The sequence below is a fragment of the Cladophialophora immunda genome (assembly GCF_000835495.1).
Source record: "Cladophialophora immunda strain CBS 83496 unplaced genomic scaffold supercont1.1, whole genome shotgun sequence".
Lineage (NCBI taxonomy): Eukaryota > Fungi > Ascomycota > Eurotiomycetes > Chaetothyriales > Herpotrichiellaceae > Cladophialophora > Cladophialophora immunda.
Window position 1 is genome coordinate 6,291,389 of NW_015622541.1, and position 13,079 is coordinate 6,304,467.

General features: G+C 53.3%; 5 protein-coding genes across 5 annotated transcripts; 4 read left to right on the plus strand and 1 right to left on the minus strand.

Moving 5' to 3' along the window:
* Positions 1 to 33: 33 nt before the first annotated feature.
* Positions 34 to 2,877, minus strand: PV07_01844 (uncharacterized protein). The gene has a single exon (XM_016388417.1). It carries the CDS (start codon positions 2,414 to 2,416, stop codon positions 416 to 418), a length of 2,001 nt encoding a protein of 666 aa, XP_016255345.1. The 5' UTR covers positions 2,417 to 2,877; the 3' UTR covers positions 34 to 415.
* A 603-nt stretch (positions 2,878 to 3,480) lies between these two features.
* Positions 3,481 to 5,509, plus strand: PV07_01845 (uncharacterized protein; the record flags this gene model as incomplete). Its single annotated transcript, XM_016388418.1, has 5 exons — positions 3,481 to 3,500; positions 3,568 to 3,693; positions 3,742 to 3,773; positions 3,835 to 3,920; positions 3,974 to 5,509. 5 exons carry the CDS (start codon positions 3,481 to 3,483, stop codon positions 5,507 to 5,509), a joined length of 1,800 nt encoding a protein of 599 aa, XP_016255346.1.
* Positions 5,510 to 6,013: 504 nt separating this feature from the next.
* PV07_01846 (uncharacterized protein) lies at positions 6,014 to 7,792 on the plus strand (the record flags this gene model as incomplete). The annotated part of the gene is made up of 3 exons (XM_016388419.1): positions 6,014 to 6,681; positions 6,737 to 7,020; positions 7,071 to 7,792. 3 exons carry the CDS (start codon positions 6,014 to 6,016, stop codon positions 7,790 to 7,792), a joined length of 1,674 nt encoding a protein of 557 aa, XP_016255347.1.
* Positions 7,793 to 8,723: 931 nt separating this feature from the next.
* Positions 8,724 to 10,850, plus strand: PV07_01847 (uncharacterized protein). The gene is made up of 3 exons (XM_016388420.1): positions 8,724 to 9,669; positions 9,741 to 9,980; positions 10,039 to 10,850. Exons 1-3 carry the CDS (start codon positions 9,195 to 9,197, stop codon positions 10,227 to 10,229), a joined length of 906 nt encoding a protein of 301 aa, XP_016255348.1. The 5' UTR covers positions 8,724 to 9,194; the 3' UTR covers positions 10,230 to 10,850.
* A 120-nt stretch (positions 10,851 to 10,970) lies between these two features.
* PV07_01848 (uncharacterized protein) lies at positions 10,971 to 11,769 on the plus strand. The gene has a single exon (XM_016388421.1). The coding sequence runs from the start codon at positions 11,099 to 11,101 to the stop codon at positions 11,429 to 11,431; it is 333 nt and encodes a 110-aa protein (XP_016255349.1). The 5' UTR covers positions 10,971 to 11,098; the 3' UTR covers positions 11,432 to 11,769.
* Positions 11,770 to 13,079: the final 1,310 nt, after the last annotated feature.

The window sequence follows — 13,079 nt, forward strand, 5'->3', positions numbered from 1 at the left end:
GAAATCTTGAAAAGAGACCGAAGAGAGGCTTGCCATTTGACGCCGCCTAGGGACTCTCCTATTCCCTGTTTTCGCCCTAGTTTGATCGCCCTGTGCTGTTCCGCTCGATGAACTTTATATCCCGTTCGTTGTTTACGACTTTGCAAAGCGAGTACAGGGGAAAAACAATATGTCTCTGGAGACGGGATCATTTACTCTGTTGAGGCCCACCACAACTGGGCAATAGCTTTACTGCAGAGGTGTGGAAACATTGATACGTTGTTCAATGGTAGATCGATAGTCCATGCTACCGGCCGGGATAATAACCATCCCGGACGCTACGCCGTCGTATACTTCGTAGAGACCCAAACCACTCAACGGCACCAACCAGTACCGGTACACGATATGCAACTTATCGTTTTGACCTTGACAAGTATCATCCCAGAGCCTTCTCCAGCCTGTTCCTGACGGCCAGCCACCAGCTCGCCTGCTGCTGGGCCTCGCTCCGTTGTTTGATGGCCCGGATGGTCTCAATGGGCCGCTGCGACTTGACCTGCGCCTCGGGGAAGAAGTTGCCGTGTAGGCCGTAGGGGACTCTCTGCGTCAGATGCACGCGGGCGACGACCGTCTTCATGTCTCGGGCGTCGATGACCCACAGCTCGCTTTTGGCGTCGGGGCGACATTCCCCGGAGGAGTCTAATTGGGATTCGTCAAAGACGTAGGTCAGCAGCCAGCCGTCGTCTTCGCGAGTGCCTCTTTCGCGTGGCACAAAGTGCGGCTCCTGGGCGAACCAGCCTTGCGGAAGGCGAAAGATTGAGAGGGGATCATCCTCCTCCTGAGAATGAAGGATCTCATCGACAGACCTCGTGTCCACGCAGTCAAGAGCATGCTGAGCGAGGGAATAGGTCTTGCCTCGCTTGATGAGCGTCTCGGCATCCGCCTTGACCAAGCAATCGATCTTGACGGCACGACCGAGGGCGGCTCCGAAGGTACCTCTAGAAGTGGAACAACCAAAGACATATCTCGCCTGCCCCATTGTTCTGTCTTTCCTGACGTTGGGAAATTCGAAGGGAATGGCACTTAATCCGAACTCGTGAGTTATGTGCCCCGGCTGGGCCAATGAGAACTGATAATAGTAGAGCCGACACTGTTCTTCTTCGCTATCCGACTCAGGGGACGTTCGTTGCGGAGCAGGAATGTCACCTGCGGAAAAAACAAGCGAGGCAGAAGTCAGTCGACAGGCGAGCATATTGACTGCAATCGTCCTCGTTTCCCCGGTGAATTTGTCAACCACCTGATCGTCCCACGTATTAGCAGTATGGAAAATGCAGCATGGTTTTGTCTGGAACCAGGCAATCTGCTGTGGAAAGTATCGAGGAAAGACGCCAAATCGAGATTGCGAGGTTGAATCATAGGAAATGACAGGCTTATTCTTTGTCAAGTTCACCGGGTCCAGCGACAGAGGCAAGTCCAAGATGACAGTGTGGTGGGAGGACACACCAAAATCATGCATCATCTTCGCCGATGTAACGCCCGGAACAGGGGCGTTTAGCAGCCTTATTGGTCGTTCGAGCGGTGAAGAAGGGACGGCGGGCGAGAAGGTCGCAGGTATAATCGAATAATGTACATATGGAGGGACAAAAGTCGAGTGGAATAGGACCAGCTCTCCCGTCTTCGGATCGACACGAGGGTGGGCCGTCGTCCATTCTTTCATGAACCGCAATACACCACCTCCTCCAAATCCTGGAGATCCCTCGCCTGTCGGCTCTCCTTCTGCTCTCTTCCCGTTGAACCAGCCAACAGTCTCGAGACCCGGAAGAGCGACTCTCATCGGAGGTCCGGATTCGCAGGTTGCAAGAGCACGCCCATCGTGGAACAAGACACCCGTGTTGGCCACGCTAATTTTCTTGATGGCTTGCGCTGAGCCAGGAAGTCGGGATAACAAAACCAAAAATATGCTGCGGAAAACAATGGCTATGAGTTTGTACAATGAGGTTAAGGGGTTGACCAGTGTTGCTATGCTGGGGAGGATCGGAACGCGGAGGTGTCTTGAAGATATCGTGGACAGGTAGATATCGGTTAAGATGTATTGATTGACGAATTCTGGTTGGACACCATTGGAAGTTCGTGTAAACGCGACACCACTGAGCATGCCATCACCGTCAAACCAATGTGCATCTCGGCCCAAGTCTTGATTTGCTACAGGGTTCCCGCCATTTCGAACGTATTCACCGCCAGCCAGCTCTTTTGGTATATCCCCAGAGTACACGCATGGTACGAGAGTTTGGACCTTCTGCAAGGGAGCAAAATTGCCGCCAAGGTACGGATGTGAATGGCTTTTCGTGCGATTTCGAAGGGACTTTGCTCTCGAGGGCGGACAGGATGTGGGCGTTCTCGAGGTATCTGATGCACCCACAGGGAAAGGCGACTTGGTCATGGTCGAGGAAACGACATGAAAGAGCCGACCAGTGGTGGAATTCCTCGACACTGCCCGATCCGGGATCGTTGGGTGATGTGTTGGTTGCTGCTAAACATTTACGAGAAGACCTGTATCAGATCGTGAATGCATTCGAAGGTCACGCCAGGTCGACGTCACAGTCTAGACCGGACATGTTGGAGTTGAACGGGGTCCGAGGGGTCCGAAGGATCAAGCTCAACAGGCATCGGATCACGCAACGGGAGAGGAGAAAGGCCTGGTTCACATGTCAGTGCCAAAGGGAAAACTCACACCATTACTTCCCTGGAGGTGAGGAGGTCGGCTAGCGGCGGTCAATAGCTGAGGTTCACATGATGGAGGTACAGGAGAGTGAGCAGCCTTGATCTCAGGGCAAGCAGCCCATCTAAAAAAAATTCTAACCCTACGAAAGGAAAGGAGGGGAAGCCCGGCGAAGACAAATGAAGTTACCTACTTGGGTACAGGGTAAGGTGAAAAGCAACTGACAGCTTCACTGGCGAAGGATGAAGCTGCAGCTCGGCACCGCGGAGGAAATCATGGCGTCATCGAGCTTCTGCCAATTGACCTAGTACGACGCTAATTGATGATAGCTACGCTAGCATGAGTAAATTTGGACAGCACTTGTAAAGGGAAGGTAGGCCGACAAGCCACTCCTCTCTGGCTGCTTTTGGTAGAACGTGCATGCCGTGGCCCGTCAGCCTCGTGTCAGGCCCGCATGTGTGGCTTGACCCCCACGACCTCGAGCGCCTCTCATCGTCGCCTTCATCCCCAACTTGGAATTGTGCGCGTCATGATATCCCAGAAATTCCACGGCTTCCCTTCAGAACACTGCACAAGTGCGCTCAGCCATGTCTGCATGCTTTGGGGCTATCTATTTACTTTTCATCAATGTCCCAACCGTTCCTCCGCTCCTCGCGTTGATATCGCACGGCTGATTGGTATATCATGGCGCTTGCCGTTGCCATAAGCTTTGACTGAGACAGGAACTTTTGATCTTCCCTCGTCAGCTCAGAACATCTTCAATTAATCATCGGAACTCTGTCCTGATGTACGACTATGCACTGGTGTACGTACCTGTTACCTCTGGGCCCCCTTGCCCCTCCAAGTTCTGATATGTGTTGTGTCCGCAATAGTCACGTCGTTTACACCATCCCTCTCGCGATAGCCTTGTCTATTATCCTGGGACCTCTGTTGACGCGACGGGATATTTACAAGATATGCTTCCTTCAACTTGTCGCTGTCACATATACAATTCCCTGGTGAGTGCAAGCTCGACATCTATTCTTGCGAAATGCTGACGGCTCAAGGGATTCGTACCTTATCAGAACCAGGATCTGGAGTATGCCAGTTTATTCCCTTCTTGGTACTGGGTCTCGCACATGGTACTAACTTTTGCCAAGCATACCCCCAAGATGTCATTATAGGACCAACTCTGTTTGATATTCCTGCCGAAGAGGTCTTCTTCTTTAGCATTCAGACTTACATTGTAAGCGCTTGCCTCTGGTTTGTGTACAGTCACAATTGCTAATCCTGAACCAGACCACTTGCCTCCAGATCCTTCTCAGCAAGCCAGTGCTCACTGCAATTCACCTGCATAATGAAGCCGACCTACTGGACCCCACTAGCAAGTCTCTGCCAATCTGGAAGCGAGCAGGGCAGCTCGTTTTCGGGTTGGGCTCGGTAATTCCGATCCTTCTGCGAGAAAGCAATAACGAAGGCCATTACATGCGACTCATTTTGATATGGGCATGCCCAGTAATGTTGATGCTCTGGTCATTCGCTTACCAATTACTTCTCACGTTGCCATGGACAACGACCTGGTTACCTATCGCTGCACCGACATTATATCTGTGGATCGTTGATACTTTGGCCCTACGAAGGGGCACCTGGAGCATCGAGTCAGGCACAAAGCTCGGGATTCAAGTTTGGCCCCATCTGGAACTGGAAGAGGCCGTCTTCTTCCTTCTGACAAACGCCCTTGTGGTATGGGGTGCGACTGCCTTCGACAATGCCGTGGCTATTCTCGACTCCTTCCCTAGTCGTTTCCCTATGGTCCCCGGCATTCCACCTCCGACGACGATGTTCAAAGCTCTATTTCTGGCCACATCCAAATATGAAACCAGGCGTCTCCAGGGCTTACGGAATGCACTGATGGTCCTTGCTAAGAAAAGCAGATCATTCTACCTAGCATCGGGTGTCTTTGCGGGTCGTCTGAGGATTGACTTAATACTTCTCTATGCGTTTTGCAGAGTGGCTGACGATTTGATTGACGATGCGCCTTCTGCAGCTGAGGCAAGTAAATGGGTGCAACATTTCACCAATTTCCTCGATATTGCGTATTCACCGAAAAGGGATGAGAAGCGGTTGCAGCAGGCTCTGGACCCATTCCCGCCCGAGGCACAGTCTATCCTACTATTCCTCCCGACGGACAAGTTACCTTCGGGGCCACTCTATTCGCTCCTTGACGGGTTCCGGATCGACCAGAAATTTTTCGACGCCGAATCTAGAGAGCACCCCCCAATCAAAACTTTTGCCGACCTAGAGCGATATGCAAGTTGTGTTGCAGGCACGGTTGGTGAACTCTGTTTAAATCTTGTCTATTATCATGACCCCGATCAAGGAGCTTCCACAGAGACCAAACGAAGGTGTCTTGCTGCTGGTGCGAAAATGGGCCGTGCACTGCAATACGTCAACATTGTCCGAGATGTCAAGACAGACGCCGATGCTGGACGATGCTACATTCCTAGCGAATGGCTCGAGAAATCGACGCAACGTTCAGCCGAAACTCGAGCCGAGCAAATTCCGCATCCCCGGAAGAGGATATTGGATCTTGCATTCGCCATCTATGCCAACAACAGAGATGCAATCGAAGCGCTGCCCTACTACGCGCGAGGTGGCATCCGTGTCGCCGTCGAGAGTTACATGGAAATTGGCAGGGTGATGCGTGAGCGCATGCGACAAGGCAGGCCTTTGGAATTTGCTGGCGGCGGTAAGAAGGGTCGTTCTAGCGTACCCAAGTCGAGGAGGATATGGGTTGGATGGAAGACAATGATGGGAAGGCGGGGCGCTGTGTGATAGCGGAGGTTTATCGCTCTCACCGTTCATGTTCATAGCTCGGTGTTAGACGAGAGACTCATTGAGGTCTATTTGAGAGGATGCATTGAAGGTCGAGGTTGCTGCGAACTAGCGTGCGGGGACGACGCTCCTCGAGCTCAGATCCGCATCCTGCAGCTTGGGTTTGAAACTCCCTGCGTTAATCTTTGCCAATTTTTTTGTTACCACGACCGTGAACTGTTTACCATTTGGACGCGATCACAATCCAAATGGATCTGATTGTCACGCTCAGTATGGGCTGTGTACCGATTGAGCCCGCCAGTAGTGGCATGCTGATGTCTTGGTAGCCAAAGTCATGCTGTCATTGACTCTGCGCCCCTGCGCCAACATAGCATGGACCATGTCCCTAACTGGTCCCTACCTGCTTCTCAACCTCTGAATCTCCGTCGATCTTGAGGATAGGTTCCGAGATATGAACAAGCCAAAAAGCGCTGTCATCATAGGTAAGATTGTGTGACTGGGTCTATGCTGGCCTTCATCAGTACTGATTCCGAGACAATAGGCGCGGGGGCCGGAGGCATTGCCAGCGCTGCCAGGCTTGCCAAAGCCGGTTTCCGAGTAACTGTACTTGAGAAAAACGACCATACTGGTGGACGCTGCAGCTTGATATACGACGACGGCTACCGGTTCGATCAAGGCCCTTCTCTCCTCCTGCTGCCCGACCTGTTCGAGGAAACCTTTCGCGATCTGGATACGTCTCTCGAGGCCGAAGGGGTCGAGTTGCTCAAATGCGAGCCCAACTACAATGTCTGGTTCGGCGACGGGGAGTGCATCGAGCTGTCCACGGATGTTGCCAGGATGAAGAAGACGATCGAGCGTTGGGAAGGGAAAGAAGGTTTCGAGAGATACCTCGCTTGGATGAAGGAGGCCCACGTCCACTACGAGGCTAGTGTCGTTCATGTGCTGAGGAAGAACTTTTCCACAATCTGGGCGATGGCTCGTCCGAGCTTCTTGCCCTACCTCCTGGCCTTGCACCCTTTCGAGAGCATCTGGAATCGGGCAGCGCGATATTTCCTGACGGAGCGACTGAGGAGAGCATTCACTTTTGGAAGCATGTATATGGGCATGAGTCCCTTTGAAGCTCCTGGCACCTACAGCCTGCTCCAGTATACTGAGCTGGCGGAAGGCATATGGTCAGTCTCGAGTCATAGAACCATTTTGGTGAGTTGGTCTCTAACGAGCGCCCAGGTATCCAAGAGGCGGGTTTCATCAAGTCTTGGACGCTTTGGTCAGAGTTGGGCAGCGTCTCGGAGTCGAGTACAGACTGTCGACACCAGTCGCTCGGGTGAACATCGATGGATATTCCCAACGCGCGACGGGCGTCACGCTGGCTTCTGGAGAAGTTGTGACCGCCGATATCGTCTTGGTCAATGCCGATCTCGTCTACGCCTACAACGAGTTGCTACCCCCTTCTCATCAAGCAACAACATTGTCGAAGAAACCGGCTTCATGTTCCAGTATCTCATTCTACTGTAAGTCCGCCGCTACAGAGTCCTTGCATATCCCAAGCTAAGCCGTTCAGGGTCAATGGACAAGGTGGTCCCTGAACTCCACACGCACAACGTCTTCTTGGCAGATGACTACCAAGACAGCTTCGACGACATCTTCAAGCGACAGCAGATTCCCAAAGAACCCTCATTCTACGTCAATGTGCCCTCGCGCGTCGACCCCAGCGCCGCTCCCAAGGATCGAGACAGCGTGGTGGTGCTCGTCCCATGTGGTCATCTACTGGAGGGAGAGGCTGGCGGGGGACTCAACCCGCACAGCGCACAAGATTGGCAGGCCATGGTTACGAGAGCTCGGCATGCAGTGTTCGAAACGATCCGCCTCCGGACAGGTGCCGATCTTCAATCCCACGTGGCTCACGAGATAATCAATACGCCGAGCACGTGGAAGGACAGGTTCAATCTTGACCGGGGAGCCATTCTTGGATTGAGCCACTCGTTCTTCAATGTGCTCAGCTTCAGGCCAGGAACGAAGCACACGGCAATAGGGGGGGTGTACTTTGTTGGAGCCAGCACCCACCCGGGAACAGGAGTGCCGATTGTGCTGGCTGGGAGCAAGATCACAACCGAACAAATACTCGATGACCTTGGTATGATCAAGCCATGGTCTCCAGGCACTCACAGGACGAGGGTGGTAAGCGATCTGGACAAGTGGGGAAAGCGACCTCTGGATCTGGTGCACACCCTCATTGCCATGTTCTTTGCGTTGTTGGTGGTGCTTATGCTTGCAGCTAGATGATGCGATATAGAACTGGGTCGGCCATAGACAGCGAGGACATGTATGACACGTTGTTTTCCATTTCCTCGACAGGAAACAGGACATGAACCGATTCCCCAGTCCAAGTCCTTGGTATCTACCTACATGCTCCATGCTTGTAAAGCTCTCTCCGCCTGCAGCCTCGTGCCGTTGTGGCGCCTCGACTGCCCAGCCACGGGACGCAAAACAGCAAGAGCATACTAACCACTAACTGCATGTGGTAAGCCGACCGCATTGGACATCCCGGCGAGCCGGATCATGCTCCGGGATGATTTAGTCAGCACAGCCATGACCTCATCTTGTGACAAGCAGCACCAGCGCCAAGGGCGTCGATCATCAGGGAACCACCGGGAAACTCCGGCGAATCACATGCGTCATGGCGGCTCCTAACCTCCCAAACGTTTTTGCGGTAGAGCCTTGCTCCCAGCAGTTCCGACACAAATGCCTCTGACTAAACCTCTGCAGGATGACTTGGTGTTGCGCTGGCCTTTCTCGTCTGAGGTAGTGAGATGGCCTTGATGAGGGCCCCTGGGCCGTTTTCGCTGACATCTTACGATCGCCCACCAATGCCGGATAAGCCTAACGCCAGCTGTCTTCGCAATTTTCTCCGGTTCGCCACAGGAATGGAAGTCCGACCTCCTGATTGAGCCCAGTCCATCCCTCAACCAGGTCAAGGCGGTCTGCACTAGACATCAGCCTGCATTTGCTGTCAATAAGTCGAAGCCGACGACATCCGAGCGCGAAATGGTTTGTCGGAACCATCGAATGACAGTCACGGTAGCCTCAACAAATCTCAGACCACCACGAATGCAGCCGGGGCGTTTGGACTAACCAGCCCTGAACGCTGCGTCCAGTGATCGTTCAATGCGAAGTTTCCGATGCCAACAGCAAGGCGAGCTAATGCGTGGGTGGCTTGGTGACGGTCACCTGTTTGGGGAGATGAAAACAAAGAACCAACTGGGGTCGAGCCAGAGCCTTGCAGCTCCATGGGCAGATGACCCTCCCCAGATGAGAAAATCTTGCAGGGCAGCTTACATTCTGCCAGAAGATTCCCCTGACGCCCGGCTGCTGCGGCAGCGTCAAGACATGGAGAACTCTCGAGGAATCGCCGGGAATGCTTGTTTTCAATGCAGCATACCGTTTTCTGTTGACTGATCGAAGCGAATCGACGTCACGTTGCTGCCATCCGTGAGAGTCCGTATCTCAAAGGGCACGAGACGCTCATCTATTAAACCCCCCCCTTCGCTCCGGAACACCATAGCCATTCTCACTTCCATCAGCACAATCGCGACCTAGGAGGCCAACAGTCCTTTTTGCAAATCCAGTCCCATCACTTTTCATCGACCCCGCGACAAAACCACCCGCACCAACCACTTTTCTCAAGATGGGCAACGACGTCTTCCGACACAATGGTTTCACCAACACGGTGACGACCAACAACCACATCACTGCCGCTGGCAGCGATTGGTACTGGACCGTCTGTTCGGTCATGACCGTTTCGACTCTCGCCCTCATGGCCCTGTCCTTCTTCAAGCAGCGATCCCAGCGTCTGCTCTACTACATCGCTGCAGGCCTTACTCTGATCCCGGCCATCTCGTACTTCTGCATGGGTTCCAACCTGGGTTGGACCGCCATCTTGGTTGAATGGGTCCGCAGCGACGCCAACGTTCACGGCGACATGCGCCAGATCTTCTACGTCCGATACATCGATTATTTCATCACCGTGCCTCTCTTGTTTACTCTCTTGTTGTTGAGCTGCGGTCTCCCCACCTCAACTCTCCTGTACACCCTGCTCATGGGCGAGGTTTGGGTCATTATGGCTCTTGTCGGTGCCCTTGTCCACAGCGAATACAAGTGGGGTATGTACTTCCTTCAAAACGTGACATGGTTTGGTAGTTGTTGCATGGTCGCTAATTCTGGATACCAACAGGTTTCTTCACCTTCGGAACCGTTGCACTCTTGTTCGTCGGCTTCGCCATCATCTATGAGGGACGCGCCTATGCCCGTACTCTTGGACAAGATATCCTCCGCGTCTACACCGTCTGCTCTGCCTGGGTTGTCTCCCTGTGGATCGTCTACCCCATCATCTGGGGTGTCTCCGAGGGTGGTAACGTCATCCCTCCGGACTCCGAGGCCGTCGCCTATGGTATCTTGGATATCCTGATCAAACGTAAGTCAAATCACTTCTAAGCAATTCTTCACACATGCTGACGATGGTTGGCCAATAGCCGTCACTGCTGCCTTCCTCATCTGGGGCATGCGCAATGTCGAGATGGAGCGCCTGGGCATCCACATCCGCGATGTCAACGCCGCCCCAGGCACTGCTCCTCAAACCGAGAAGGCTGCTGAGGCTGCTGCCGCCGGCGAGGGTGTCACTGCCCCCGCTCCTGCCGACACCACCGCCACCAGCGCTGTGTAAACGGCTGGCCATGTCGCAGCATTGTCAAGGCCATAGGATCCGATCCGCCCCGTGCTCTGGACTAGCCCAATTTTCGATAAATTCGACGGACACCGAATCCTCTTCGCCCTGAAATGCTACGAGGGGTTTTTCTTCAGTCCCCCCCCTCATTGTCAAGCCGGAGGTCTCTTACTCTTTTGCCGGACCTCACCCAACTCGATACCCAACCTTTTTTTCTTACCAACCCACCCACCCAAAATCAACATATCCGACAATGCGACAGGTCGCTCGTTATAAAGATGACTACAGGGGGATTTTCACGAAACGATTAATTACTTAACTAATTCACGGAGTCGTGCAGAATAGGAGAGGGGGAAGGAAGTGTCTGATTAATCACGTCGCGACGATACCCAAAGATACCATGTATAAGCATCTCGCCATTGGGGTAACTTGGTACTTGACCTAATAATACCGATACCAATATATAGATCTCATGTAATGTCAATGCTACTCCATACTTCTGACGAGTCTGACTGAGCTTATGGTGCTGGGTTCCTAATCTTGCTTGTGCTGGGGGATGCAAGTCCTCGGGCTGGGCTCGCTGGGTAGACCAAGAACTCGATGATATCTCGTGATCACTTGCCTGTTCGTTCGAGAGCCCGTGACCGGGCGCCCGCTCGACTTTCCCTTTTCGTTCCGCCCGAGTTCGCAAATTCCCTCAAAATCCCCAAGGGAGGGCCGATTAATGGTACCGACCAACCACCTCTTTTCCCAACATCAGCTTTACGAGTGGTCGGTCCTCGGTACAGACCACCACGGCAGTATGATTCGCCAAGCGCAATCCACTGCCTCGTACTCGTTGTTCACTCAAGATTGCGCGAAATAGGGGAATGGGCTCCGAGCTGGAGGGGGGAGCGAGGAAAAAAAGGGAGGCCAGCAGCACGACTGCTTTTTTCCCCAGGAAAAGGATTTCCCAGCCACCACAGATTTCACACCAGGGCTTTTTTTTGGGCTCCAGTCTTCACTTCTATTCGGTTCTACGAGTATTACTCCCCTATCGTCGTGTGTGGATTCCTTTTGGCTTGGGAGGCTTGAGCCCGAGGTGTCGCAGAGTGGACACAAACGTGAGCCAGACCCCCTTTTCTCGCTTCGAAAGCTGCTTTGCCCTTTCCAGACTTAGCACGAGTGCGCTTCGGAGATTTTTCTCTCGCGGCTTTTTATGAGGTGCAGTAGTGTGGGAGGAGCATTCGTAAAAGGGGATTTCTTTCGACCCTTGTGGTTGCTCGAGGGGAAGTTGTGCCGGCAAACCTTCATTGTTCTTTGACATCCTGGTAATCATACCATCGAAAAGGTGCGTTTCATAAGAGTACGTAAAGGGAATGGAGAGGCCCGGCAGCTCTGTTCTCCGGTTTGGGGAGCGTACGAGGTATCCTTCAGCCAAACCCGGGGCCAAAGCGATGAGAATGAAAATGAGGATGGATGTCCTCGTGCCTTTGCTGGGGGATTCCTTATCGAGAGTGATGGCCTCGGCTTCTTCCCCAGAAGGAAGCGCGCGAAAGAGGTGCATCTCGCTTTTGGTCGATAGTTCGTCGCCGAGATAACGCAAGCGAGCAAGACAACAGACCGTCTTTTGGACCATCTGTCGACGATTTGGTCAAGCCTGCAGCGTACGAGTAGCTCATCCTGCCGTTGGCCATGCTACCGCACAGGTCGAGATTGCCAAAAAGACCGTTTTCGATGAAAATCTTCCCCAGAGCAGACGAAATTGGCTACCACCTTGTTTTGCAGATCACCTTCGAGTCTCTCCGCCCAATGAGGCATCAATTCATTCTCGTATGGAGTGATCAGAACCCCGATTCAGTCATGAAAGTGCACCAGATCCAAACCAACTGTGTTAGGCTGAGTGTGAGCTGCCCTTCTTTTTGCTAAAGACAGACAATCTTTGAGCGGACACTTGCCGTGGCCCGTGGACGAAGGAACAAGCCGAGAGAAGCCAAGTTCTCTCCGCGTTCTCGAGAACGGTAAGGGCAGAGCCGATCATGTCGGTCTCGCACCGTTGAGACTGGCCCAAGTTGCACAGAAATCAAACTCGTTCTCGTAGCGATGGCAGTAGCGACCATCAACCCCACCCTCTTGACAGGAAAGCCTCTGTCTGGGTATGGGTGTATCTACCGAGTACCTCGTACTCTGTACAATTTCCATCTTGGAAGCCCACCAGAGGCGAAGTTGGCAGCTTTCTTCTGCTTGGAGAAGCAAAATCAAACCTGGGCCTGGTCAGGGCGACACACAGTTGCCGTCTTGACCAAACCCACGGCCTCGCGCACACCGCAAATCTCGAACTGCTCTGACCACGACCAACCATCAATCGTCATCGGCAGTTGTCCGGAGGGTTGCAGATGAGGTCGTGTAATCTGCGCGGCGGCGAGAGGTCCTGATAGCCTGCTGAGAAGACAGCTCCTGGCAACACCAGCGGTAGGTCAAACACAGGTAACGCACGCTGGCCGGCTCCAGGTGAAATTGCACAGTTCCCGCCGGCGGCTACAAATGAGGTCAAGGGCGAGTCGACCAGAAGGAACCGCTTCAGATTCGGTGCAGGGCCGATCCGACAGTAGCCCAAGTCGCAGCCAGTGAGAAGCCTCCGAGAGCTCGAGACCGCCCCGATAACGTTGATGTCAGGGGCTAAGGAAAAGGACAAGTAGACGAATGGGCAAGGGAGCGCACGGTGGAGGTCGAGGTCGCTGTTTCATCACCTTCTCGCAGATGGAGTTTCCAGTGGAAGGTTGGCGCAGACAAGCAGCAGATGGGCGCAGATGGGCCGCTTAAAATGAATCTAACCTGACGCTGGTGCCACCCTTAGGCGGTCCTTTAGGG

Bases quoted from the DNA above. Each gene is read 5' to 3' on its own strand.
- PV07_01844 (XM_016388417.1), bottom strand. From the start codon at position 2,416: ATGACCAAGTCGCCTTTCCCTGTGGGTGCATCAGATACCTCGAGAACG.
- PV07_01847 (XM_016388420.1), top strand. From the start codon at position 9,195: ATGGGCAACGACGTCTTCCGACACAATGGTTTCACCAACACGGTGACG. The intron at 9,670-9,740 runs GTATGTACTTCC...GGATACCAACAG, and splicing joins CCACAGCGAATACAAGTGGG to GTTTCTTCACCTTCGGAACC. The intron at 9,981-10,038 runs GTAAGTCAAATC...GTTGGCCAATAG, and splicing joins CTTGGATATCCTGATCAAAC to CCGTCACTGCTGCCTTCCTC.
- PV07_01848 (XM_016388421.1), top strand. From the start codon at position 11,099: ATGGGCTCCGAGCTGGAGGGGGGAGCGAGGAAAAAAAGGGAGGCCAGC.